The 27,818-nt window shown below is 38.5% G+C and overlaps 1 protein-coding gene across 4 annotated transcripts in view; it reads right to left on the bottom strand.

Moving 5' to 3' along the window:
* ILDR2 (immunoglobulin like domain containing receptor 2) overlaps positions 1–27,818 on the bottom strand; it is a 57,192-nt gene that overhangs the window by 11,960 nt on the left and 17,414 nt on the right. For 2 of the 4 annotated variants that reach the window (XM_034414095.2, XM_034414115.2), the window contains 3 exons: positions 4,471–4,527; positions 2,387–2,533; positions 89–265 (listed from right to left, as the gene is read on the bottom strand). In XM_034414095.2, the coding sequence (XP_034269986.2) occupies positions 89–265; positions 2,387–2,533; positions 4,471–4,527 (381 nt within the window). The remainder of the gene's footprint in view (positions 1–88; positions 266–2,386; positions 2,534–4,470; positions 4,528–27,818) is intronic. The other 2 variants (XM_034414105.3, XM_087894984.1) reach the window with 1 other exon arrangement.

Below are 27,818 nucleotides of genomic sequence, written 5' to 3'. Positions count from 1 at the left end.
AAATTCTATTTATTTTAACATTCCAGAAATGAAGTGGCATAGCAACATATTGGAGAGGGAGGGAGGGAGGGAGGGAGGAAGAGATTACCACTTTGTGTTCCTGCACCAGATTCACTTGGTGCCAAGGGAGGTAGATGTGACTTCTCGACAAGGACAGCATGAGATGGGACGCCACTACCCAAAACAGTAGGGATACAGTATGGACCTGGGATTGATGTGACTGCTGGAGGATATCCAGCTTTTGCAGCTTTTCCAGCTTCATACACTGAAAAAAGAGTAACAAACAATACTTAAAATATATCAATGAGCAGCTGTCCTTTTCTTGTTTAGCTAGCAGATGACAATCTTGGCTGAATGTGAAAAATGAAGAAGAATTGGATCTGATCACTATTCAAACTGGATTCCATGAGAAAATCTCAGGAGTGTAGGCTACATTGGAAATGGAAATAGAAAACCTAAAATCATTAGCTGAGCACAACTCAGAAGATTTGTCAGACTAGCTTCTCCTCGATCCTGGAAACATGAAGGAATAAGCATTATAATGGAAATTTAGTGAACTCATTTTAAAGAAGCAATCTCACTAGAAGATATTCCAGAACACAATTTACATATTAGTGCCACAGGAAAATTTGGTTTTTGAACTGGTTAGTTGTACAAAATTTGAACAATTGAATAGACAAGTCCAGGATATAAATGAAATTTGAAAAAATATAACCAGCCACTCTCTTGCTGAGGAGGGGGCTGAACTTAGGAACCTCATATTTCCAACTCAATGATTCCTCCCTTAATCTCATAGCAGTTGACCTTTACTACCATTGACAGCTTCAAGTTAGTATAAAAGGACAACCTGTTGAACAGATATGGTAACAAAGTAGGACTAATACAAACAAAAATGTGCACAAAAAGATCGTATGAATGTTCTTTCTCGCCATATAGTCATTTTGATTCAGAAAAATGAGTGCCATTTTATATATGCATTCATTGAGAATGCATACCTATCTTCTCCAGTACAATAATGCGGATCTTTTTAACTAACTGAATTTGCAGATGAATTTAAATGTCATTTAGCTACCACTGTTGATTGAAGCTGCTGAAAAGTTACGAAAAACATTTAAATCATCAAAAATTAAACAGCAGCTTTAAAAAAATAACACTTTTAAAAGTTAACATTGCAAACTCACACCCAATGGTGGCTTTGTGCTAGCTGTTAATATACCTGCTAATTGAAACCAGAGAAACCTGCAAATTGTCTGTGCCATTATCCATATTAATTTCAAAGATCTCAACACTTTTAGATGAGCTCTTGAGAAAGCTTGTAGAATTGCAGATAAGAAGACTGACAAAATCTGGGTGTGCTAGCAAAAAAATCTCACAATTAGGTACATTATCCTACACTAGCAGTACAAATAAAGTGTAAACTTTATAGTCAGCTATACAACAAGTTAAATAAAAAAACAAAACAGTAACTTGTTTATACAAAAGGCCAAAGGAAGTTATACCAACAGACATGTTTTAAAAATGTACTAAAGCAGATGTCCCCAACCTGTCCATGGCCTGTTAGGAACCAGGCCATGCAAGCGGCGAGCAAGCAAGCGAAGCCTCATCTCACCATGTGCGGAATCTACCTTACATGCAAAACCATCCCCCCTCCTCCGGTCCATGGAAAAATTATTTTCCAGGAAACTGGTTCCTGGTACCAGAAAGATTGGGACTCCTGTTCTAAAGCAATGTTTCCCAATTTCAGCAACTTTAAGATGCATAGGCTTTCATTTTAAAGTTTCATCTAAAGTTACTGAAGTTGAGGAACAGTATTCTAAAATGTCATAAAACAAAGTAGTCCAACTTTATTCAACCTCCAGTAGTTATACAGTACATAACTAGTTAAACATGTTTTCAGCTAGACTGGAAATATCTTATTGCTATCCCATGAGTAACAACATTTATATGAAATTTAGTCTTCTGAAAGGCCAGATAATTTAAGTTTTAGCTTTTTATACTGATTTTTATACTATATGTACCCTAACTATAGCTTTCAATCCCATGAATAGCAATAGCACTTAGACTTATATACTGCTTCACAGTGCTTTAAGCCCTCTCTAAGCGGTTTACAGAGTAAGAATATTGCTCCCAACAATCTGGGTCCTCATTTTACCAACCTTGAAAAGATGGAAAGCTGAGTCAACCTTGAGCCGGTAAGAATCGAACTGCTGAACTGCTGGCAGCTGGCAGTCAGCAGAAGTATCCTGCAGTACTATATTCTAACCACTGTGCCACCATGACTCCTAGCACATAATTTTTCTTTATATAAAGAAATATACCAGACAGACAATGTATCTTGATGAAAGATTTGTTTACACTTTGATCCGCATTTTATACAGTTACTCACATGCTCGTGGACAACAGCAGGTATCTGGACAGCAAGGGCAACGAATGTAACAGCAGCAGTTATGAGGACAGCATTGGCACCAGCAAATGCCGATTAGGAGAAAGAAAAGGAAAAACCCGAGGATCACCAAGCCTACAAACATCCATTCTGTAAACAAAAAGAAGACATATGAATAAAAGTTGGAGGTGTCAACCAATAACTGATTAATTGATCAATGAAATACAAATAATAAATGAATTACACAATACATAGGCTGAAAACAAATGCTGATCTTTAGCTCATTATACTTATTTGATAAAACCAGTTTAAATTAAAAGTAGACCCATGAATCTCAATCCTAGAACTATTTAAGACGGAAGAAATAGTATTTCCTGAGAGGGTCTATAAGGAGTAATACACTTTGTATTGTGTATTACGGAGAATAGCAATATAATGACACACATGTTTATGAAATGAAAAGCTCAAAATCCTCTTTTTGCTCATTTCAAATGGATATTTGTTCTGCTAATCGAAATTCGAATTTGTTAGCTGAATGAACAGTCAAAAAAAATTGGGCATAGAGAGGCGTGAGGATTTCCATCTAGAATATATGTATGGGATTATTTTGAAATACATTAAGCAATGAAATAATGAATAAAATAATTAATTTTATAATAATGACATAATAAAACAGTGTAATATAATATGCAATAATTCAAACATCATAAAGTTGCCAAATCATAAAAACTCATAATAAAAGATATCTTACAGCAATAATCAATTTGTGTGGTCTGGATGCTCTCTGATACCATTTTGGTGATATCTTTGCAGTTATTTCATTACTAAACTGGATAACATTATCACCAAACTAGGTAAGATCATCAGTTACTAGGTAATGAAACGACTGCAAGAAAACTGTCAAGTTCAGAGAGCACCAAGGATCCCACAGTTCAATCCAGAGCAATAACATTATCTTCTATCAATAATTAATCTTGAAGTTAGCCATTCCTTGGCCAGCTATTCCCTTATTGTTTGGCACCTCAACAGATAAAATATAGCTTCGTGATCTTTCTAAATGTCAATAGAAAAGAAGCTATCCTTAATTTGAATACAAGCTAAAATGATGACTATTTTATGTAACTAAAATTACGACTTTATTGGATTTATGAAGAAGCATGTAGTGTTGAAAAAGAACTGTTAGATTTTTAAGTAGGTTTTTTAAGTAGGTTTGTTTTAAAAGATCAGGAAACAATTTAACAATTCTTTATCAATGTATGTTTATACTAGAATATATACATCCAATTGTTGTAAACTGGTATAATTACAGTAGGCTAGGTATAAAAGGCTAGTAATGGAATCAAAATTCCCTAATATGCTGTCCATAAATGCTGGTATTCAAATCAAATGATCAGGAATCCATCATTCTTGTTGGGAATGAAAACCAATACATCTCAAGAAAACATACTGGTAAAATGTGCTCTGAATGTGGCATGAGATAAAGAATGGCCAGTCTTTATGTTGCCAGGATCTTTTTTTTTTTTTTTTGGAATAGGAGGGCCAAAGCAGGGAAGATGATGACGCAAAGAAAGTAGACCCATGCAACACACTCATGATAATAATTTCTTTTCTTTTTTTATGTTTTAAATGGAAACATTGTTTTAAGAATACAGTACATTTGATCTCTAAATAAGGTAAGCTTCCTTACTGAATATGGTGTGAAATAATAATAGTAACCTATAAAATGAGGCTTGGGATTGACATTCATACATCGCTAGCATTTCAAACTCACTCAACCATGATCTTAATATTAATATAATTGATAATTAGTATTTAGAACATAAACATACTTCCCACGAAGTATCCATATTCACTTATACAATCCTAGCCTCTGAGTTATTCGAAGGGAAGGCAAGATATAAATCTAATTAATAAATGAATAAAACACTCTTTTTACATCTCATCTTGACCTGTTAAAAACCTTACCACTCACCCCTACTCTCCATAAATTGCAGAGTTATTGAAGAGGTAAGGCTACAAGTAAAAGCAAAGAATAAATTCACGAACAAAGTACAGTAGAAAACAGAAAGTGTTAGATGGCAGAGTACCTGACATAATATCCACAGCAAAACTGGGTAAGAGACCAGCAAGCATCCCTGTCCTGCCTAGAAAAGACCAGGAGGAATGGAAAGAAGGAAGTTAGTGCAGGAAAATCACTTCCCATTCTTTGTCTTAACATTAAGCTCATAGAACTGCATGGTATAAAGCCTGTATATGCTCTTTTAGAATATTGATCATCTCTGCTTTGTTTCTCATGACATACAGTAAGTACCTGTGATGAAATGCTTACTATTTTACATATTGTAACAAGTTCATTATAATATTCTATATATAATGCCGCAATATGCTAGCTGATACCATAAGGCTTTGACAGATACTCTTTTGTGTTTTCTTGACCATTACCTATTGATAAGTTACCTACGTTTTTCAAAAGTTACCCACAATACTGTCTATATTAGGTTGAACTTACTGTATGTATGAATATTGTCGTTCTGTTCTGCGTTTATATTTGGTCCAGCATGGATAACTTTCTGTTTTGACTTTCATTACGTTTCACTGGTAAAATTTTACATACAACTTAGGTAGATTTTAACATCATATACTTTATCTTAACTATGCAGGAGGCAACCTCATTTGGGCTTAATCAGGTTGTCATCAGCGCAAGAATGCAGATGGGAATACAGTAATTGTTCTTTTACCATATCAAGATATTCCTTTATAAGACCCTCCCACAAGATGGCTGCTGATCATTAAGAGGATTTTTCTCTCCTGCCGATGATTTACTGATTTTGCTGCCAAAGTTGGCTGTTTGGAAATGCTGCTCCCTCGATTTCAATGGAAACACTTAGGAATGATCCAAGATGACTTTTGGATGACCATGGACCAAACCTGGATAGAGGAATCTTGAAGATTGCAATTTCCAGTAGGAGAGGCTAGAAAGTCAGGTCTTTTCTTCTTGGCTGATCATTTTTTTAACCAAGTCTGGGTTTTAACTACTTGAAGTTTCTATTTTACTTTGCTTTTTATCTCTAAAAGTTAACTGACTGGTTGAATGCTGATTTATTTTAATCCCCTGCTAGACTTTATCTGTTTTCTCTCTCGCTCTCTTTTTTGGGATTTACTTTGCTGTTTTGAATAACTATTCCTTTTCCGTAAGGAAGTTATAGCATGTTCTTGGATAGTGAAAGTGTCTTCACTTGATTTACATTTATATTGGACTTTCACTACAGGGATTTTGCATTTTATTAATTTGCAAAAAGTTTGGAGCTTGTTTTTTTAAATTTTTCTTTTAATTTTGGATTGAAATATCCCAAAAAATATCCTCCCTGTTTCTCTATACATTTTTTACTGTGAGGAATATCACTTAAGCATTCTTTGTTCTCTGTCCTTGAAGAGCTTTCTTATCTTGGGTTGCTAAACTACAAGAGAGCAAATAATGTATCAGTTTATAGAAAAGCCACTCTGACTGGCATTTGTGAAAAGACTGCTTTTTAACATACAAACCCAATTTGAAAACTTTTTAAAAGTTTGACAAAATAATAATGCTACAAAGAATGCCCAGATGCAAGTAACTGCAGTTAAACCAGATTTACAAAAGGAACTTGGTTTGAAATTGGAAAATTTGGTGGAGAAGACTGAAAGAAATATGGACCTTACAAACTTAGAATTGACTGAATGAATAAGTGATAAATTAGTCTCCCTTAAGAAGACTGAGGGAAATTGGGGAATGGATTTATTATATTCAACTGGAAAACAATTTCTTCTGGACTCTTGGAAAATAGATCGATTTTGGAGAATGGTTTTATTATATTTAACCAACTGATAAGAGATATTATTTAGAAGAAAACAAAGATATTTGACCAAGGACAAATCAGAGTTAACAGCTGAGATGGTTTGGGACAGTTAAGAAGCTGTGGTAAACTTTCTATAAGTTAAATACAAAAATAGATTGTTAACAGAGGGTTTTGAAATTTTAATCTTGTCTTTTTTATCATATCTGTTAATTGTTTTGTTATTAATATAATAGGTAGATGACAAATTATTAATATTTTTCAAATAAAGTTAGAAGTTTAAAAATTTTGAGCTTGTTTGGCAGGGGGTGGAATACTAATATTGTTGAATTATATTTAATCAGTGTTAAACTAGTGGAAATAATATGCGTATATGTGTTTCTGCCCTTTTTAATGTACTTTTTAATGTCTTGCTTATTTTTTTTTTTTTTTTTTTGTTCATTTCTGTAAAAAAAAACCTTTTGGGGGAGTTTTGTTTTTTAATTTTTTTAATAAAAATTCAAGATAAAAAAATATTTTTCTTTGTAAATGGACTAACGCTATATTTCTATATCAATTGAGGTTAATTCTTGAAGGATCAGTGCAAAGGTTATGACTACTTTAATCTCTGAGGGCACAAGCTACATGAAGTCTTCTGCATTATGTACAGGACTTGGAACCCTGGTAGTGCAGTATCACAGGCAAACTCTGACCACAGCCTGAAGCTTGATCCTGACAGGGCTCAAGATTGACTCAGCCTTCCTTACTTCCAGGGCAAGGAAGGCTGCACCACCAAGGTGATGGTTTCTTACCTCCCGCCTTGAAAGAGGCGGTGGTAAGGCCCCTCCTCAAGAAGCCTGCTCTGGATCCAGCTGTTTTGGCTAACTACCGTCCAGTCTCCAACCTTCACTTTGTTGCGAAGGTTGTTGAGAGTGTGGTTGCGCGGCAGCTCCCACAGTACCTGGATGAAACTGTCTATCTGCATCCATTCCAGTCCAGCTTCAGACCTGGGTACAGCACGGAAACGGCATTGGTCGCGTTGGTCGATGATCTCTGGAGAGCTCAGGACAGAGGATGTGTCTCTCTTCTGGTCCTATTAGATCTCTCAGTAGCTTTTGATACCATCGACCATGGTATCATGCTGCGCCGGCTGGAGGGGTTGGGAGTGGGAGGCACCATCTTACGGTGGTTCTCCTCCTATCTCTCCGACCAGTCGCAGTCCGTGTTGGCTGGGGGGCAGAGGTTGACCTCAAGGCACCTTGCTTGTGGGGTGCCACAAGGGTCGGTCCTCTTGCCTCTCCTGTTCAACATTTATGTGAAGCCGCTGGGTGAGATCATCCATGGATTTGGGGTGCGGTGCCATCTGTACGCTGATGACACTCAGCTGTACATCTCCACCCCAGACCACTCCAACGATGCCCTTGAAGTGATGTCCCGGTGCCTGAAAGCCCTGCGGGTCTGGATGGGAGGAACAGGCTCCAACTCAACCCCTCCAAGACCGAGTGGCTGTGGTTGCCGGAGTCCCGATATAGCCAGCTGGTGCCATCGTTGGCTATTGGGGGCGAGTCATTGGCCCCCACGGAGAGGGCTCGTAACTTGGGCGTCCTCCTGGATGCATGGCTGTCTTTAGAAGAGCATATGACGGCCGTGGCCAGGGGGGCTTTTTATCAGGTTCGCCTGATACGCCAGTTGCGGCCCTTTCTGGATCGGGACTCCTTATGCATGGTCACTCACGCCCTCATCACTTCTCACCTGAACTACTGCAATGCTCTCTACATGGGACTCCCCTTGAGGAGCACCCGGAGGCTCCAGCTGGTCAGAATGCGACCGTGCGGGTAATTATGGGGGCGACATGGCGCTCCCATGTAACATCTCTCCTGTGCGAGCTGCACTGGCTCCCGGTGGTCTTCCGGGTGCGCTTCAAGGTATTGGTTCTCATCTTTAAAGCACTCCATGGCTTAGGGCCCAGGTACTTATGAGACCACCTTCTGCCACCAATAACCTCCCACCGGCCAATTCGCTCCCACAGAGAGGGTCTCCTCAGGGTGCCGTCGGTCAAGCAATGTCGACTGACGACCCCCAGGGAGAGAGCCTTCTCTGTGGGGGCACCCGCCCTCTGGAACGAGCTACCCCCAGGAATACGACTGATCCCGGACCACCGTACTTTCTGCCGAGCGTTAAACACCTTCTTATTCCAGCAAGCCGGGCTGGCTTAAAATTTTAATGGGTTATTTTATGGGGAAAGGGTTTTAAAATTTAGGGAAGCCAAACTGATTTAATTCTGTTTTAATTCTTTTAATTTTTATACCGTATGTGTTTTAAATTTTGCCTGTTCACCGCCCTGAGTCCTTCGGGAGAAGGGCGGTATATAAATTTAAATAATAAATAAATAAATAAATAAAAGGTCGGTAAACTGCATCACCAAGGTCAGTAAACTGTGCCACCAAGGTCGGCAAAATGAGGACCCAGATTGTTGGGGGCTATATGCAAATAATGCTTATATTGTAAACTGCCCAGAAAGTGTTGGGGTGGTATATAAGCCTAAATGCTATTTCTATTGCTATTATACATATTACTTGTATGTATGTAATATATCCAGGCACTATTATACACATTTTAAATGGCTATGCTTTCTGCATCTATTATTATAGCTTGAATTCTAAGCCATTTATTTCATTGTTTACATTTAGGCTAGTCCTTCCTCAGATAATATTTGCATGATTTGTATTTGAATTTCTAACTACATTTTTGTTCTTTGGAACTGCATATTTCGCCTTTCATGTTTTGTTATAAGAAGCATAATAAAACAGAATACTATTGCAAAACATGGGATAAGCTTCATTTTAAAAAAAACAAAGTTTGCAGTTTCATAAGTGTGGCAAACATGAAAGTTATTACACGAGCAGAATTTATTATTACCATTCAGATTCTATATTGTATGTTGTTGCATTCAATGTATATGTATATAATTGATTTTCTTAAAGGTGCATTCAATCCTTTCATATAAGGTTTGGGAACTGATTCCAAATAGATTTGAGTTCTTCCAAACAGACAGATCTGAGAATTTTCAACAGGTTGCACTGGCAGGAGCACTGATGATGTTACCTAGTTTTGGGTAATAAAACATCTGGAAGAAAACAAACAAGCTCAGAGAGCACCAAGGACCCCTCAATTTTCAACAGCCATTTAAGGCAGGATCAGTACAAAATATTGAAATTAATGCAATAGGAGCATGTCTGCAATCTTCAGAGCCTATTCCCAGTTGCTCTTAAGGCATAATGAACAAGTATGGGAGGCCTTTTTATGCATACATCCATGAGGCATAAGCTTCTGTAGCATTGTACTTGTAGAAGAAAACTTTAAATTCCACTAAATCAGAAAAGAATACCTAAAAGTAAATAAAAAAACCTCAAACAGTCTGACTTGAAATGCTTTAGAACTATTTCTTCATCACGGACCATAGCCACGGACCCCCAAGACTTAACTCAAGTTTTAAATCGTAATATTTCTTCAAGCCTTCGCGGACTCCCTGTGAGAACATTGTGGCCCCCTAGAGGTCCACAAACCACAGGTTGAGAACCAAGGCTTTAGAAAACCAAAGTTCTTTGTTGTGGTACCCAAATAAAAACTAAGATCACTGGAAGGTGCACAGACAAGTGTGCATGATATGCAGGAAAGGCAAAGTGTCTGCCAAAAATCCCTACGTTCTGGAAGCTGAGCAGACACCAAACCCATATTTATGAATTACAGAAAATAAAGATTCAGTAAAGAATCAATGTTTATCAACTGGATTAATTTTGATTTTAAATAACATAATTAGTTTCAAAGCATCTTCATGAAGAACCAGTCTATATTATTTAATTATAATTGTTAATTATAATTGCACTGATCTGTTTGGTAATGAAACATTTACAAGAAAATCACGAAGCCCAGAGAACACCAAGGACCCAATTATAATTGTCCACTGCCACAGCAAAAATATGCACCACATACTTTTCTAACTGTGTTTTGGTGATCTGTTCTAGTTCATTAATGATTTTTATAGTGTTCTGTATTATAACCACTAATCATGAGTAACTCTTTGGAGTTGTAATTAAATGATAAACATGATCCTTCACGTAGGGTTTTCATTTTTGTTTTAAAATAAAAAAAATATTTTCATCTCCATGCAAATAGAGCTTATTTACAAGTGTTAATATGAGAATATTGCATTTATTTTATAAGTATATTTGATTGTATGTCAGCAGGCTTTTTTCCCAAGTGAACTAATCAGTTGGTCAGCACTTTTCCAAGTCTCAGATGTTCAAAACTCTTAATAGATTGTTAAATCTGTGATAAGTAAAATGCAGAAAAGATTTCAATTATTTTTTTTTAATTCAAATTTTAAACCTTGTTTCAGGGGGATGCTGTAAATATCTGTGGATAGGATGTTACCAACCTAAATAAATCACAGTGAGAAAAAGATTTGTAGTTGCTAGAAAAACAATAAAGGCATACAGTAAGCCAGTACTTAATCCCTCCATGGCTTAGCCAAGCATAAACGTTCTTGCTATTACTTCTTCTGCATTTTGCATATTTTAAGAGGTAAATGTGCATTTGAGATATGAGAGGAAAGCAGCTGTACCACACTCTTACATGAGAGGCAACCTCTCATATATATATATACATATATATATATATACAGCAGCTACTGCATTAATTATTTAATTACTGTATTACCAACATTTATGGCTTTTGGGGCTTTTTGAGACAATAGACCTCAGTCACTTCTCTTTTGGGGATTGAAGAGAGAGAAGGGAATCCATGCTCCAATTTCAAATACTTTCCTTTTCCTAAGAATTGTTGTAAAAGATAGAAAACATTTATCTCATATGGAATATTACTTTCTTACCCGCTCTGCAATATTTTTTGTTAATTTAACTGCAACTTTCAAAAGTTATTTTCCTTCTAATAGCTCTATTTTCCCCATTAAATAAGATAGCAGCTGGAGAGGATGTGGAAGTTTTGACAGGAAATATGACAGGAATAGCAGAGCAGGGAAGGTCTTGGAAGGGAATAGAGTTTCATTTAGTTTGACTCTGCCAAGATTAACTAATCTCACTAAGTTTAAAAACTATAAATGTACTAAGAATGGCTCCTTATGAACTAATTTTGGTTGCACTTAAACGTCTGGTTTGCAATTGTAATAGCAGCAAAGGCCAACAGAAAATGAAGAATGCCAATAAAATTGATGCAAAATATCTCAAGACTTGGAAAATTATCATCCTGAGTACTCTTAAACTGTGATCAGTAAAAAACAAAATAATATTATCTATTCATGTTTTGGCAAGTCTTAGCAAACAACCATATTACTGTAGTCAGGACTGCCAGGAATGATCCTGGATGTTCCACTCCCAAGAGAGATTAATAGCTGGCTTCCAAAAATACAATGTTCTTCAGACACTGTACACACCTTCTGAAAAACTATTTTCTTTTCTGGTTTCACAGATTTCTTCTCACCCTCCCCTTCTGCTCACCACTGTTCTGAGAAATAAAATCTGTAATGGAATTCACTAAAGCTCTCTTTTTATTAACCATTTCAGCAAAAGGCTGGGTAGAAAAGCAACGCCTAAATCTGAAACTGCTAGAAGATTTGAATGTGTCAGAACTCCCAATATCCATTGGGAGTTTTAAAATAAAACCTAAGTAATTCTGCCACAATCATAATTTTTTTCCTATGCACTGAATTAATTCAGTGATAACCCTTCTCCCTACCGGTGTGTAATTGTCCTCCCCATCCTCATTTTTAATAACCACTGTTAAGTAGGCTGCTGAAAAACTCTACAGCTGACCCAGCCATTCTTTTTAATACCAGTGGTTTCCACAGCAACAGAAGGGGAAGATAACACACAGGCTTGTCATGAATGCTTGCTAATTGAAGGCCAACTTTCCTCCCACAGGGATGAGCAACACGTGAACCAAAAATATATAGAAAGGACAAAAGAACACACATTGATTAGGGTAGGAAATGTTCCGAAGCTGCTGGAAATACGATATGAGAAAATGGAAGCATTTTTATCAATTAAAAATGATATATTCAAACAATAAAACAGCTGTGACTACATGGTGTTTCCATAGGTTTATTTCTTGGAGAGGAGAGAATGCAAAATCAAGGAAAGGATCAGCAAATGTTCAGAATGCTAGAATGCTAGCATGTTCAAAATAGAACTCTGATGTTCTTAAGAATGAGGCCTTCTGGATATAACTGATTACAATTTATACAAATTGGGAATTATGGTATCGTAAACATAGGCTTTAGAATTATCACCCAAAATCAGTTCACAGTCAGGCATCACATTAATATCAAATACATCATGATCAAGATCAAGACATCAGTTTGGAATGACTGTTTAAAAACATTTGACTCAAATCAGAGTGTAGAAATTAACAAGACCAATGGTTCTTAACCTGTGAGGGCCATGATGTCATCACAGGGGCTCCAAATCATTTCTTCAAACCAAACAAAGGTTTGAAGAAATTTTATGATTTAAATCTTTAAATCTTGGTGATCCATAGCTCATGGCCTACAGGGTATTTAAAGGGGATCCATGGTGAAGAAAATGTTGAGAATCATTGACCAAGACTGTTCCTATTATTCAATTGCTCTTTTGTACTTATCAATGTATGTTGAACTAGCAGTCACATGAAGAAGTAAATATCTTTTGAAAGGGTTATGTAATTCAGTATTAGTTCCTCACCTATGATTATCAAGAAATACTTTTTAAAAGTAGCTGATCCTAAAATTCCATTTTGTTGTAACTATTTTCAGAGGTCTCCTGGTTTCAGAGGAAGGACACTGATTCAGCACAGCTGAAAAGTATAATTTAGCTATACATGTGTGCAACCTTTGTTTGTATATCACTTCCAATTGAAGAAAATATTGTTTCTGGACAATAAAAACTAGAGAAAGGAGAAAAAACGTGCAAGTTGCTGGAGGTACCAATATACAGTATGGTATGCAAGGTTCCTGTCACCAAGTAATATAGTTTCACTGATAAAAATATTGCTAAAATTCTTTCCTCAATCTCCCATAACAACAAATCTGATTCATGATATAATCTTTGTCACTGTTTCTCAATGCCATATCCCCAAATGTACCTAACTATGGCATAATCATACAGAATCTTCAACTTATGACTGTTGGTTCATGACTGTTCAAAATTATGATAGCCTAAGAAAGGGTATCATAAAAATTGCTGTCCTGATCACCACTGTCACATGATCGCAATCTGGGTATTTGGCAACCTGTGTGCACTTACGATGATCAGAGCTCTGTTCCTGCAGCCCACTGAACAGTTCTCTTCTGTACATAGAGAACAGCCAAATTCCTTTGGCAGGATGGAGAAACACCTCAGATCCTAAAAATCTGAGCTCCATTCTTGCAGCTCAGTTCTGTGCATAGAAGGGACCTGAATTCTTCACAAACTTTTTCGCTCTGTCCACTTAATGACCTGGGATATCACTTAATGACCACAACTGGGAGTGCTAGGATTGTGGTCATTGAGTTAAGCAATCACATCGCCATATCACTTAATGACAGCTTTGGTCAATGACCGAGATTGCAGTCCCAATTGTAGTTGTAAGTTGACTAGCTTGTATTAGCAACACTTATTTTCTTCCTTCGTCCCATGATGTTGCCTTCATCTCATTCCGCACTTAAAGTTATCATTAGTTTTATCAACAATAAAACTTTCAAAAAGTCTATTTGCTGATGTTCCATGTAGGAAATGACAAAGAAAAGCTAGAAATACAGAATTACAGTCAAAACCTGGAACATAAGAAGCATAGTCCCAGGAAAACTTAACCTTACAAAAGATGTATGACCAGACTATACATTCACATCATTGACATGGACTAGAACTGAACACTTTTAGTTAGAAGATTATACTGTTTAATATTTAGGACACATAAAATAAAATAGAGAGGTTTTGCTTTCATAATCAGGATATAGCAAGGAAAGTAGTTGGGTCAATTACTGAATAATAATCAAACTTCATAAAAAACTTTTAATATGATTATCCAAATTGTGTCTTTGATGTTTTAGACACTGATGCAGAAGAGGAGTTTAATCAGTTTTATGGTCAAGTTCAATCTTAAATTGACAAGATGTGCTACATGTAGTTAAGAGATCCAAATGCCAAAGACATTGGAAATATTAAAGAGGAAAACATAGTTGGACTGTATGGTCTAGTGAAATAGGACATTGATTTATTGATTTCTGCCACTCTAGTGATTTTTTCATTGTTAACATAGTCTCCCAACAACCAAAACAATACCTATACCCATGTATATTATCAGGTGAAATACACAGAAATCAAAGTGACTGTGTTATTGGTACAAGCTAGTATATGAGCTCTGTTATGACACCAAAGTGGCTAGGAGATTACTATGAAACAGATCACAAACTGTTCATGTTCTAGTTCCAAATCAAACTAAAGCATCAGAAGAAAGCCAACCAGTTTCCATGATATGATTTTAAGCATATACCCACCATTTTGAAAAGAAAACATCAGTAATCACTTTGAAGTCTTAAACCTAATTTATAGAGAACCAGAATAGCTGAGTAAAAAGAGACTACCATAACTCAAGAAAAAGAAGAGAGCAATCTGGACGTCAGACCTAAGAATAAAAATTGCTAAGAAGAAAAGAGAATTCAAAACCAAGACACAGAAAGTTCCCAGGAAGGAACTTAACAGAGAGCTATTAGAAAAGAAATGCATTATTAACGCAACATATGAAAAGACACTAAAGATGAAAAGAGACAAGGAAAAACAAGAGAAGTCTTCCAGATCTTAAAATTCAGAAGGACATCTCAGTTTTTATTTGATATGCTAAAAATGTAAATGAACAGATTCAAAGGGGAAAAAATTCAAAGAAAAATAAAAGAAAAACAAAGATGGGAGAGAGGACTATATGTTGAGCTGCGGAAGAAGAATGTGTAAGGTTCTATCAAACAATGCCAGGAAATCTGGAGAATGACACAGTGGCCAGCTGATTGGAAGAGGTCATTCTACACACCAATAACAAAAAAAAAAAATAGGAAAGTATCATACAAAATCCTTAATTTCACATTTTACATGAAGTATTATAAAAGAATACTTAAGATTATCCAACATCCAACACTGATCCACATGGGCTAAGTGAAAAGGACAAAGAATGCCCAAACTGAATCAATATGTTTTCCACTGTTTATACAAAAGCCTCAGTTGTGTCAACAATGTCAAGTTGTGGGTGCTTTTAAGAAAATGGGAAACTCAGAACATCTTAGAATATCACAATGTCTTCAGGTCCCCATACAGAACATAGTCCAATTAAACATGCTGAATCAGATTAAGTCTAGGTTGGCAAAGAAGTGAGAGAAGACTGTATATTCTTTCTTATTTATCCAAACGATATACTAAATATACATTGAGGGGAGCCAGATTGGAAGATCATGGGACTGGTTATTGTTGTGGCTCCGACCCCCGAGCCCATCTTATCGGAGGGAGAAGAGTACGAAAGTGAAGGAGAGAAGTTGGCAAGGCCTCCCTCTCCAGGACCCTCCTCTCTGGCAATGCCTCAGATGTCTTCCGAAGGAGAAGAGATAGGCCAGGAGCCAGGCATTTCCGAGCAGCCGCAATTAGATAGCGACGGAGATAAGTCTTGGCTGGATCCCCGACAGCGTCGGAAAGACAAGTGCACGCAGCAGAGAAGGAGGCGTGCCAGAGATTAAGCTGAGTCACTGGACCACACCCCACAGGGGATAAAAGGGGGTGTGGTGGCTATTCAGGCTTTGTGACGGACAAAACTGAAAGCTAGCAAGTCATTCTGCATTTCTGGAAGTTTGTTATATGCTCTGCTTGGATTGATTTTTTGGACTGGACTTGATTATTCTTTGGCTTTTGTGGACTTTGATGTTTTCGGTCGGAGGAGATAAACCTCCCTTTGTAAGTAAAGACTTTTGGCAAGCAACTGGGTTGCTGCCAATTCTGTTATCAAAGGAAATTCTTGTCTGTTGGTTTATTTTAACTCTTGGTCGACTTGGTGTGTGTGTGTGAGACGGGGACAGAACAGTTATAAATTTGGAAGAGAACTATCAATACCCATGCTGTGCTGATGATACTACACTGATAGCTGGAAATATAAATCATATAGATGTTCTAGTGATAAAAATAGAACTAAGATTAAATAGAAAGAAGAATAAAAAATGACAACAGAATTGACAAAGAAGATACTAAAATAGTGAATAGTTTCTGCTTATTGGAATTAACTATCAACAATAAAGAAACCATCAATAAAGAAATATATCACAGATTAGTACTTGGTAGAATAGCAGTGAACACTTTGGAAGACATAATCAAATATCATCATATGTCTATATATGTCTAGACTCGTGTTGGCGAACCTATGGCACTCGTGCCGGAAGTGGCACACAGAGCCTTTTTTCTGGCACATGAGCCATCACCAAGCTTACCTGAAACTGCGCATGCGCACGCACCCAGCTGGTGTTCAGGTCTCTGGTGCGCATGTGCGCAATCAGGGGACCCAGTTGGCCTTCGGAGCTCTCCTGTGCATGCACATGTTTGCCCATGCATGTGAGATGACTGGTGCACAGTGCGTGCATGCACAGACAGCTTTTGCATGTGTGCATTGCACATGCGAAAGCTGCATGCATGCGCATATGGTGAGATTGTGCACATAGCGTGCGCTAGTGTGCATGTGTGAAAGCTGTGCACATGCACAGATGGTGTAGTTGCACATGCAGAGCATGGTGGAGGCATGTGCAAAAACTGTTCACATACGCAGATGGTGCGGTTGCGCACGCAGCACATAGAGAGGATGTTACTGTGGATGGCATGCGAGCGTGCACAATGCGTGAAGCATGTTCCTGTTAGGCACTTGGTAAGTAAAAGGTTCGCCATTGTTGTTGGTCTAGACCTACAACAATCAGAATATTTGTGCAAGACACGGCTTCCCTGTGACACTTTATGAAAAAAGAATGGACTTTGAAGCAGGACAGAAAGAATATTGTGTTTTTGAACTTTATTATTGGAGAAGACGCCTGGAAATACCAAGATACCCAACAAAACAAACTAATGAATTATGGAACAAATCAATCCAGAATTATCACTTAAGAAATAAATGCCAGGCTCAAATTATATTCTGGACACATTATACAAAAATCAAACTCTTTTGAGAACTCTGTGATGCTTGCAAAAGTGGAAGGAAAAGGAAAAAGAACAAAGGGCCAACCATCAAAATGAATAGATTCAATTATAGCTGCAATGAGTAAATCACTGAAAGGACTAGGATGAAATAGACTGTTCTGGAGAAAATCTATGTGATTGCTTGTTGTTGATATCAATTTGATGGCACATAAACGATCAAAATGATCAAGAATTAGTAACAGGCACAGAAAATAAATTGGTTTTATTTTCTGTCAAATGAAGATTAAAATGACACTTGTGGTAATAAAGAAACGCTCTATGCTGTCACACTTTAAGTCTCATCAGTATATAAAACCATTCTATTAAAAATATACTGAAAATACACAATTGTTCTATGCTGCCTTTCCTTAATTCAGTACAAAAGGTTCACCCATACTTTGACAGTCTTCTGACTTTGCCTTCAACTATTTCTTAACTCATATTATCTGAATAAGGCAGTCCTTGCTTAATGACCATAACTGTGACCTATAAGCCTGTCATTAAGCAACATGATCATTCAGTGAGACATCACATGACTGCAACTAGCAGATTTACTGCCAGCTTCTACAATAACTTGCTTGTCAGTAGCCAGCTGTGAAGTGTGCAAATGCAAGTCATAAATGTAAGAACCAGTCATAAAGTTATTTTTTCAGCACTATCAGTCACTGAACAGGGCAGTCATTAAGCAAAACTGCCTGTATATAATTGCCTCTGAATTGTAAGTTTTAACACACTCAACTATTCAAACATGTTCTATTTTTTTCTTATTAAGTGACCTTTCAGGTTTTGAAAAACCTTTGCAAAATTCCTTTACTCTCATTGTGCACCGAAATTAAGTTTAGCAGTCCTAACTGAATACACAGTTTCAGATCAAATGAAATACAGTGTATGAGATCTCTCTCTTCCTCCCCCTCCCTCTATCTAGCCTGCTTCTGTCATATGGGAAGGGGTGGGGGAGTGGCAGCAATCATTAGAGAAAGTCTTTGCCCGAGGGAAGCCGCTGTTCCTCAGATAGCCGGATGTGAGTCCCTCCTTGTGAAGTGGGGTCGGGGGATTCAGATGGGCCTACTGATTGCATACCTGGCTCCCTGCCACGTAACAGCGGTCCTGCCTGAGCTGCTCGACATTATAGCCGGAGTGGCGGTGGAAACCCCCAGACTTATTGTTATGGGGGATTTTAACCTGCCATCCGCTGGTGAGATGTCGGAGACAGCTCAGGAGTTCATGGCTTCCATGACGGCCATGGACCTGACCCAGGTAGTTCAAGGCCCCACCCACTTGGGGAATCACACTCTGGACTTGATTTTTGTCTCTGATCAGTGGCTGAATGATCTAAGAATAGGGGATATAGACATCAAGCCCTTGTCATGGTCTGATCATTCTCTCCTTCACATGGACTTTCAAGTCACTTCCACCCACCGCAGGGAGACAGAACCAACCAAATGGTTCCATCCCAGGCGCCTGATGGACCCCGAAAGGTTCCTGATGGAGCTTGGGCCATTTCCTGAGACTCTGGCTCACGACTCGACTGAGGACCTGGTGGTCGCCTGGGACAGGGCGGCTACTGGGGCCTTGGACTGCGTCGTGCCTTTGCGGCCTCTGACCCGATGCCAGTCTCGTCTAGCTCCTTGGTTTTCCGAGGAGCTGAGAGAGATGAAGCGTCGGAAAAGACGCCTGGAGAGCGATTGGAGGACAAGCCGATCTGAATCTGACCGAACACAGGTGAAATCTTATATTAAGACCTACCTAGTGGCGATAAAAGCGGCGAAGTCTAGCTACTTCTCCGCTCTTATTGCATCTGCAGAGAACAGCCCAGCCGCGCTGTTTAGGGTGGGGGTATGGGAAGATCCCTTAAAGGGTCGAGCTGAGGATTTTGTACAATTCCTGCATGATAAAGTCGCTCAGATTCGGGAAGGCTGGACTCCGATTGGGTAGATCCAGGGGAGGAGACGGGGGCAGGTCTTGAGAGCATTATCTGGGAAGAGTTTGACTCTGTGACTCCTGAGGACGTGGACAGGATTCTGGGCAAGCTTAACGCTGCCACATGTTTATTGGACCCATGTCCCTCCTGGTTGGTACTGGCCTCCCGGGAGGTTACACAAGGCTGGCTCCAGGGGATTATAAATGCTTCTCTGAATGAGGGTGTCTTTACCGCCGCCTTGAAAGAGGCAGTTGTGAAGCCCCTCCTCAAGAAGCCTTCCCTGGCCCCGGCTATATTATCAAATTATCGTCCAGTCTCCAATCTTCGCTTTGTTGCGAAGGTTGTTGAGAGTGTGGTGGCGCGACAACTACTCCGATACCTGGATGAAGTTGTCTATCTGCATCCGTTCCAGTCGGGCTTCAGGTCACGATACAGCAGAGAAACGGCATTGGTCGCGTTGGTGGATGATCTCTGGAGGGCTCGGGACAGAGGTTGCTCCTCTATCCTGGTCCTATTAGATCTCTCAGCGGCTTTTGATACCATCGACCATGGTATCTTACTGCACCGGCTGGAGGGGTTAGGAATAGGGGGCACCGTGCTTCGGTGGTTCTCCTCCTTCCTCTCTGACCATTCGCAGTTTGTGTTGACAGGGGGGCAGAGGTCGACCTCGAGGCACCTTATTTGTGGGGTGCCACAAGGGTCAGTCCTCTCTCCCCTTCTGTTCAACATTTATGTAAAACCGCTAGGCGAAATCATCCGTGGCTTCGGGGTGAGTGTTCATCAGTATGCTGATGACACACAGCTATACATCTCCACCCCAGACCACCCCAATGATGCCCTTGCTGTGATGTCCTGTTGCCTGGAGGCCGTGCGGATCTGGATGGGGAGAAACAAGCTCAGACTCAACCCCTCCAAGACCGAGTGGCTGTGGCTTCCGGCGTCCCAGTATAGTCAGCTGGTACCATCTCTGACAATAGGGGATGAGATCTTGCTCCCCACAGAGAAGGCCCGCAACTTGAGTGTCCTCCTAGATTCACGGCTATCTTTAGAAGATCATTTGACGGCTGTGGCCAGGGGTGCCTTTTATCAGGTTTGCCTGATCTGCCAGTTGCGTCCCTTTCTGGATCGGTATGGACTACTGTACCCGTATGGACTACTGTAATGCTCTCTACATGGGGCTCCCCTTCAAAAGCACCTGGAGGCTCCAACTGGTCCAGAAAGTAGCCGTGCGGGTGATTATGGGTGCAGCTCGTTATGCCCATGTAACACCTCTCCTACGCGAGCTGCACTGGCTCCCGGTGGTCTTCCGGGTGCGATTCAAGGTGTTAGTTATCACCTTTAAAGCGCTCCATGGCTTAGGACCTGGGTACCTACGAGACCGTCTTTTGCCACCAATAGCCTTCCACCGACCAGTTCGTTCTCACAGGGAGGGACTACTCAGGGTACCATCAGTCAAATTATGACTGGCGACTCCCAGGGGGAGGGCCTTCTCCACGAGGGCTCCAACCCTTTGGAATGAACTGCCCCCAGAGATACGGAATATCCCTGATCGCCATGCTTTCCGCCGTGCCCTCAAGACCCTGATGTTCCAATAGGCGGGGCTAAACATATGAACATGTGAATGATTCTTTAAATGTTATCTAATTCTGGGTTTTATTTAATTGACCAAACTAAGTAATAATTTTAATTAGCAATTTTATGATGCTTGTGTGTCTATATTTTTCTTGACTGTACACCGCCTTGAATCCTAAGGGAGAAAGGCGGTATAGAAATATAATAAATAAATAAATAAAATAAATATCTGTGTTGTGTCAAATTTTAGGATGTAAGCTGTTGGGCAAAGAAACTAATAACCTTCTTTTGATTTACAGAGATGTAATGATACACCTATTTAACAGATTAATGTTGCTTACATTTGTCAATTTTATATTATACAACACAATACATTTGTCCATTTGTAGTTGCCACATTACCTATTCATCAGGGGTGAAATGCTCCTGGTTCGGACCGAATCGCTCGATCCGGTAGCGATGGTGGTGGGTGGTTCGGAGAACCGGTAGCGAAAATCCCTGCGCCCCCCCCCCCACTGCCCAGCTGAGCCACGCGATCATCAGAGGCTGGGTTTTTTACGTTTAAAAGCATTTTTTTCTGCAACCTCTTCGCCCGAAGAGGTTGTAGGGGAAAAAAATGCCTTTAAAAGCTTCTGGTGATCCCAGCTGAGTTGCTTGATCGTTGGAGGCTTCTAAAAGCATTTTTTTCTGTAACCTCTTAAGGTTGTAGAAAAAATGCTTTTAAAAGAAAAAAAAAAAAGTTGGCCACGCCTACCCAGTCACACTAACCCACCAAGCCACGCCCACAGAACCGGTAGTAACAAATTTTAGATTTCACCCCTGCTATTCATTGTTACCAACAATTTGTAAACAGTCCCAAAGATCAGAGGTAACGGTACTTTCTTCTGCTAAACTGAAAATCTGACATCATATGATTTTGAAGCATATCAAACCTCCATTAAGTATGTACTTTGATGAGAAATCACGTGAAAAACCATGGATTTTGCATGGTGTTCAGTGGTGGCAGAAACGGGAAAATAAAGTAAATATATTATGAAAGCACATAAGGATTTTCCTTTCCTTCTTATACTTATTTGTTTGTTTGTAAAATTTATAGGTCACCCGTTTTACTTCAAGGTAACTCTGGGTGGCTTCAACCAGAAATCATTGTTATTATTATGTGCCATCTGATTGGTGTTGACTCTCAACAACCCCATAGATTTATTTTTTCATGATCTTTCTGGTCTTCCAAGAGTGCATTCATTGCAACTATAACTGAGTTCATCTATATTGCTGATAGTCATCCTCCTCTTCTCTTTCCTTCCACTTTTCTCAGGATTAAAACTTTTACTAGAAAGTTAGGCTTTCACATAATGTGTCCAAAGTTGGGGAGAAGAGAAAAAAGAAGAAATATTTTTAAAAAGGAACGAACAAAAAAATAAAAAGAAAGAATGAGTCCCTTCATCAAGATAAGTATAAATATTTTCAACAACTTAATCCTTTCTCTAATATTCTTATCCCATAAATCATCTTTTGTCTATTGGTAAATAATAAAACCTAATCTTTCAACTAAATCAGTAAAAGTTTATTAAGAGAGTTGTTTATGGCTATGGTATGGGAAGAAATTTTTTTCTTGTAGTTCTAGATAAAGTTATAAACTGTGACATTATAATTGAGAGATTTGTTCAATCTCTCTGTTTTCTTGACTGTTCATGTTACAATCAGGAATCTTCTCTAATACCAAGACCATCAATATTCTTCCCTTTTTTTCCCCAAAATCTTAGAGAGCCACAGGGGATATGATGGCTTGGTCTATTGTCATTTTTGTAGATATAGATATATCATGGCATCTGAACATCTTTTCCAATGACTTCACGCCTGCTCTATGAAGTGGTGGTCTGTGGCATCTAGAAGAAATTGTTGCTGACAGTGTTCTCAACATTAAGATAAAGAACAAAGAATTATCAAGCTTATCAAGATGCAATTAGGCCCCCAGAGTCAGTGTGGAGACAACTTGCAGTTTGCATGCTAATTCTAACCCCCTTTCTGCCACTTCAGGAGCTATCTAATATAGTATTGGCGAATTCAGTGGCAAATAATTGAACAAGAGTACTGTAATTTTCTGTTGGTTCAAAACAAATAGAGGTACTATAGAGAAAAAGAGGAGGTAAAGACATCATCATATAATTACTTCCATTATTACATAATTTGCCACTCTTAGCTGCTGAAAAGAATCATTAAAAAAATGAAATAACAGTAACAATAATTGTTTTTTAGAGATTGAAGTGAGGTATATAGGTATGAATAATGTGGTATTTGAATAGGACTAATATATAGTAAATATCCCACACCAATAAGTGGCACTTCCCACTTGTCCCAGGACTGTTTCAAGTAAGGCACATTTTTCCTGGATGAAGCAAGCTTTCATTCCTGCACGGAAGAACATTTATTCCACATTTCACCTATCTTCATAACCGCATTCTTCATAATTAGAATGCAATATATCCAAGTCTGGAAGAGATGCCAAACTCAGTTCAAAATCAAAGTCTGAACATTATGGCAAGATGGAGATAAAAAAATAATAATAAATAAATAGGGTATGGAACAATCCAAACAGCATATTAAGCTATCTAAAGTAACATATCACTCCTCCTTCCTTTTGTTATTGCCTTTCCTCATTGGATAGGGAACTGAAGAAATTTGATAAATAGATTATTTTTATTAATGCAAACAAAACCCTTCCTGTAGTCAAATGTCTATGTTTCAGAGCAACTACTTCCCTGCTATTCTTTCTGCATGGCCCAATTTCTTAAGTCTGACTCAGAAGATTTGAATATTCAAATGGCAAGTTTACCCTTCTTTCGATAATAATCTAGCACGTGCTGTCATTTTCTTCATTCTTACTGTATACTGATTATACCTCTTGTACAAGTACATATAACAGCTGCTTTTCAGTCATTCTGGTAAAGGCACCTGCTGCCTCTCATGCTTAAGCAGAAATTTGAGCTGTGCATATAATTAAGTTGTAACAAAAATAGAGCAAAGCCAACAAAAGTAAGTAGCCCTGATTTTACTGCCTAACAAATTTTTTCAAAAGTTTTGCTTCCTGAAAAACTTTTGGTGATTACAATAGACCCATTCAAGCTGATTACAAATATAATTTCAGTATGACGGTGATCATGTAGGAATCATGAGAAATATGAAATTAACTTCTAATGCTGTAATGTTTTTAATTGTATAATGTTTCCTATACTCTGTATGAATTCAACAGGGCTACAGTGTTTAGCTGCTGATTTTCATTTGTGCTCAGTGTCTGATGTATCTTGTTGCAATGTCCAATGCTGACCATGATGAGTCAACATTGATGGATTCCACTTGTCCTGATAGTGTTTCTACATTGTGGCAATATCCTGGTGAAACTTTTCACCATGTTCATCACTAGACTAGACCTAGATTTTCAGGAAAGAAGTCCAAGTGTGAATGCAGAAATTGAATCCTCACTGACATGTTGTGCTTCATGGTTTGTATGCTATAAGAAGTTTGTCAACCAGCTGAATATAGTTTGGTGCTCTGTGGTTGCCAAGAAAATTCTCAATGACATCCTTCAATGCTTTCCAGGCAAATTAATTTGGTCCCACTAGCAGATCTTCGAACCACTTGTCACTGGTGATGTATCTGATTTATGGGTCAGCAAAAATACATTTCTTAATCTTGGCATCAGTTATTCTTCAAAACATCTGTCTCAAATAACGAAAACCTGCACTTTCATTGTTTATCCCTTTCACAAAATTTTCATCAGTCTGAGTTTTTTGTGAAGCAGAGCCAAAAATAACTTGTCGGACAAATAAGTGGTTCATGTACCACGTTTTTCTGTCCTAGAACCAAATTCTTTCTTTTTAATGTAATGAACTCTCTTGACCCATTTGCATATGTAACAACATATATCCAAGCTGCATTCCAAGCATTAGAGCCACTTCATTTAGATCTTCACAGGTATTCTAGTTGTAACTGGTGTACTAGATGTGCTTCAACATTTCCATGTTTTCCTATGTTTCTTTCATGTGTGTAGCATAGCCACCAGGTACTGAATATTGAATATTGCCATTGTATAAAAACAGAAGATTTCTATAAAATGGTACTGGATAGATTAAATTACATACTATTTTCATGATTAGCAGCCAAAATTTTATAAGACACATGTACAAGTGTTCAGGAAGCAAACTATTTGTTATCCAGTGCTTTGTTTAGAATATAAGATGTATGTATAAAATTGAGAAAGGAGACATATACCCAGAAGTTAGCTATGGAATAAAAGCAAAGGAAAGTTAGATTGACCCTAAAGGTGCAAAAAGACAAAACAATCCCCCTCAACAAGAAAACATTAGGCTGAAAAAGTAAACAACATGATAATAGGTTAGTATGACAAAAAATAATTAGATATACTATCAGATAGGAAAACTAGCATTGTAACTTTGGGATGTTTAGATTCTATTCTATAAAATATGAGGTTTGCTTTAAGTATATATTTTAAGTTTAGGGTTGCTGGTATTCTGGTTATTTGGCAATATAAATCTATATTTTTATTCTAGACATCCAAAGCACTGTTTGTTCACTGTACACTAAAACATAACATTAGTAAATGAAAAACTGAGATAAAATTAGGCTGGACAAATATCTTTGAATTTGGAAGCATTTTTAAGACACTGTTCAGATGCAAAACTCTCGTACAAATGAGATAAGCAACTAGCAACTGTTGATGTGTTCATACACAATAATCTATGGAAATCTCAGGAAATTAATAAGGTCTGGAACTCTTGAAATTTTATCCCTTGGTGAATGAAGATATGCACAAGATTATGAAACAGGTCAAAGGAAAATAATATCATGGTCAATATGATAAAACAAACAAAAAACAAGCAAATATGCTTGACAGCAAGTGAATTTAAGCATAGGATAAAATGTATCATGATTACGTTATTGAGGGAAGGTATATTGTTCATAGTTATATATTTGTGCAACTTTTCAGGAATTCTTTTGGGAGGGAAACTCCCAACAGTGCAAGTGTACCGCCAAGCCATAACATTCTTCTGACCTAAGCATTCCAATAACCTTTCAAATGCACAGAACAGGAAATGTGTTTCTTGTAAACCAGAGAGGCATCCAGCAATCTGCTGGGAGATTTATTAACAGTGTGTGGTCATTTAATTAATTCCTCCTTGCTCCCTCAGATAGAATTAAAGCTGCTTTCCCTTCAATTCTCTTTTTGGGGATTGTCAATCCACGGAAAAACAATGGCAAAATTTGCCAAAGATTAAAGTTTTCACAGACACAGAAATAGCCATGCTGACTGTTACCATAGAAACTTTTAGTAGCTTTGAATTGAACCATTAACCTTTGTTAAGAGTGTATAGCTGAGGTTGGCAAGTAATAAGGAATGATGGGGAGATCATTGGGCAATAAGTAGTATTTCAAAGCCTTGTTAAAGGGGCAGAGGCAAGACTGAACACAGACTGAAGAAGCTGCCAACAGTGTCATGCAAGTTATAGAAAAGGAAGATAGTTGGAGAAACTGCACTACTTATAGGTTAGAGCCGTGATGGCGAACCTATGGCACGTGTGCCACAGGTGGCACGTGGAACCATATCGGTGGGCACGCGAGCTCAGTTTGCTGACTTCTGGAAGTCAGGAAATGGGCTGTTTCTGGCCTCTGGAGGGCCTCCTGGAGGTGGGGGAGGCTGTTTTCGCCCTCCCCAGGCTCCTAGAAAGCCTCTGGAGCTTGGGGTAGGCGAAAAACAGGTCCACCATGCCAAAAGCGGGGGGAGCATGGGGGGGCACGCGTGCATGTGCAGGGGGCCGGGGCACATAGAATTATGGATGTGGGCGTGCACACAACCCCCCCACGCTCCCCACGCTTTTGGCACACAATGGCAAAAAGGTTAGCCATCACTGGGTTAGAGTAAGCTGCATAGGATATATGAGAACTGCTTCAAAAACAGGTATTCAGTTCCAGGTCAGTAGAACTCATAGATATCTGTAGAAATATTATAATCTGTTTATGAGTTTATGACTTAAATATAATAGTACTACTGCACAAGAACCTTAGCAATAGAATGGAAGGCTTGTTAGGCTGCTGTAGTACTGAGTAGATCCATCTGAAAGGTACGCCTGTGAGATTGGTGGCTGTTTTAGTTGCTTAGCAAGATCAATAAAAGAAGGGTCCTAAGTGTACTGACAACAAGGAAGAGAATAGAATCATGGAAAGTCCTGTAGGACCAAAGGTTATTTGAATGGGGGGGGGGGTTGCTAGACTCTTTTTATTTGTGACTACTATGTCTGGTTAGGAGGTCACACTACCGGCCTAATTAGATTGGAAAGCCATGATAAATTACTCATGCCCTTGTCACCACAAATGTAAACTATTGCAACATGTTATATACAACATAGTCTGCTTTTTAAGATGACTTGGAAACTTCAGTTAGTCCAAGTGCAATGGTTCGCTTAAGGAGTGATAACAGATTCAGCCATAGCAATTAATCAGTGGAACAGTTTGCTCCAGAAATTATGGGTGTTCCATATTTTTAAGAAGAGATTGGACAGTCATTTGTCCAGAATGGTATAAAGTCTCCTGCTTGAGCAGAGGGTTGGACTAGAAAACCTCCAAGGATCCTTCCAACTCTGTTATACTGTTACTGTTCTCTGACTATATCACAATAACTAAGTCTTGTATATATCTATAAATATAATCCCAATATTTTATTCACTGTATTAGTTGATAATTTGATACTTGGTCCATTTCAAATACTGGTTATCCCCTTTAAAGTTCTACACACTGGAAAAGTGAAAAGATCCCAACAGTGGAAGAAATAATTAAGAAAATCCTGGACTGTGTGAAGATGGGTAATTAACAAAAGAAATAAAAGAAAAGGAAGAT

This window comes from Pantherophis guttatus, chromosome 5 (genome assembly GCF_059756535.1).
Source record: "Pantherophis guttatus breed Tessera chromosome 5, ASM5975653v1, whole genome shotgun sequence".
NCBI lineage: Eukaryota > Metazoa > Chordata > Lepidosauria > Squamata > Colubridae > Pantherophis > Pantherophis guttatus.
The sequence above is the reverse complement of the archived record's forward strand: the minus strand, read 5'-3'. Positions and strand labels throughout refer to the sequence as shown.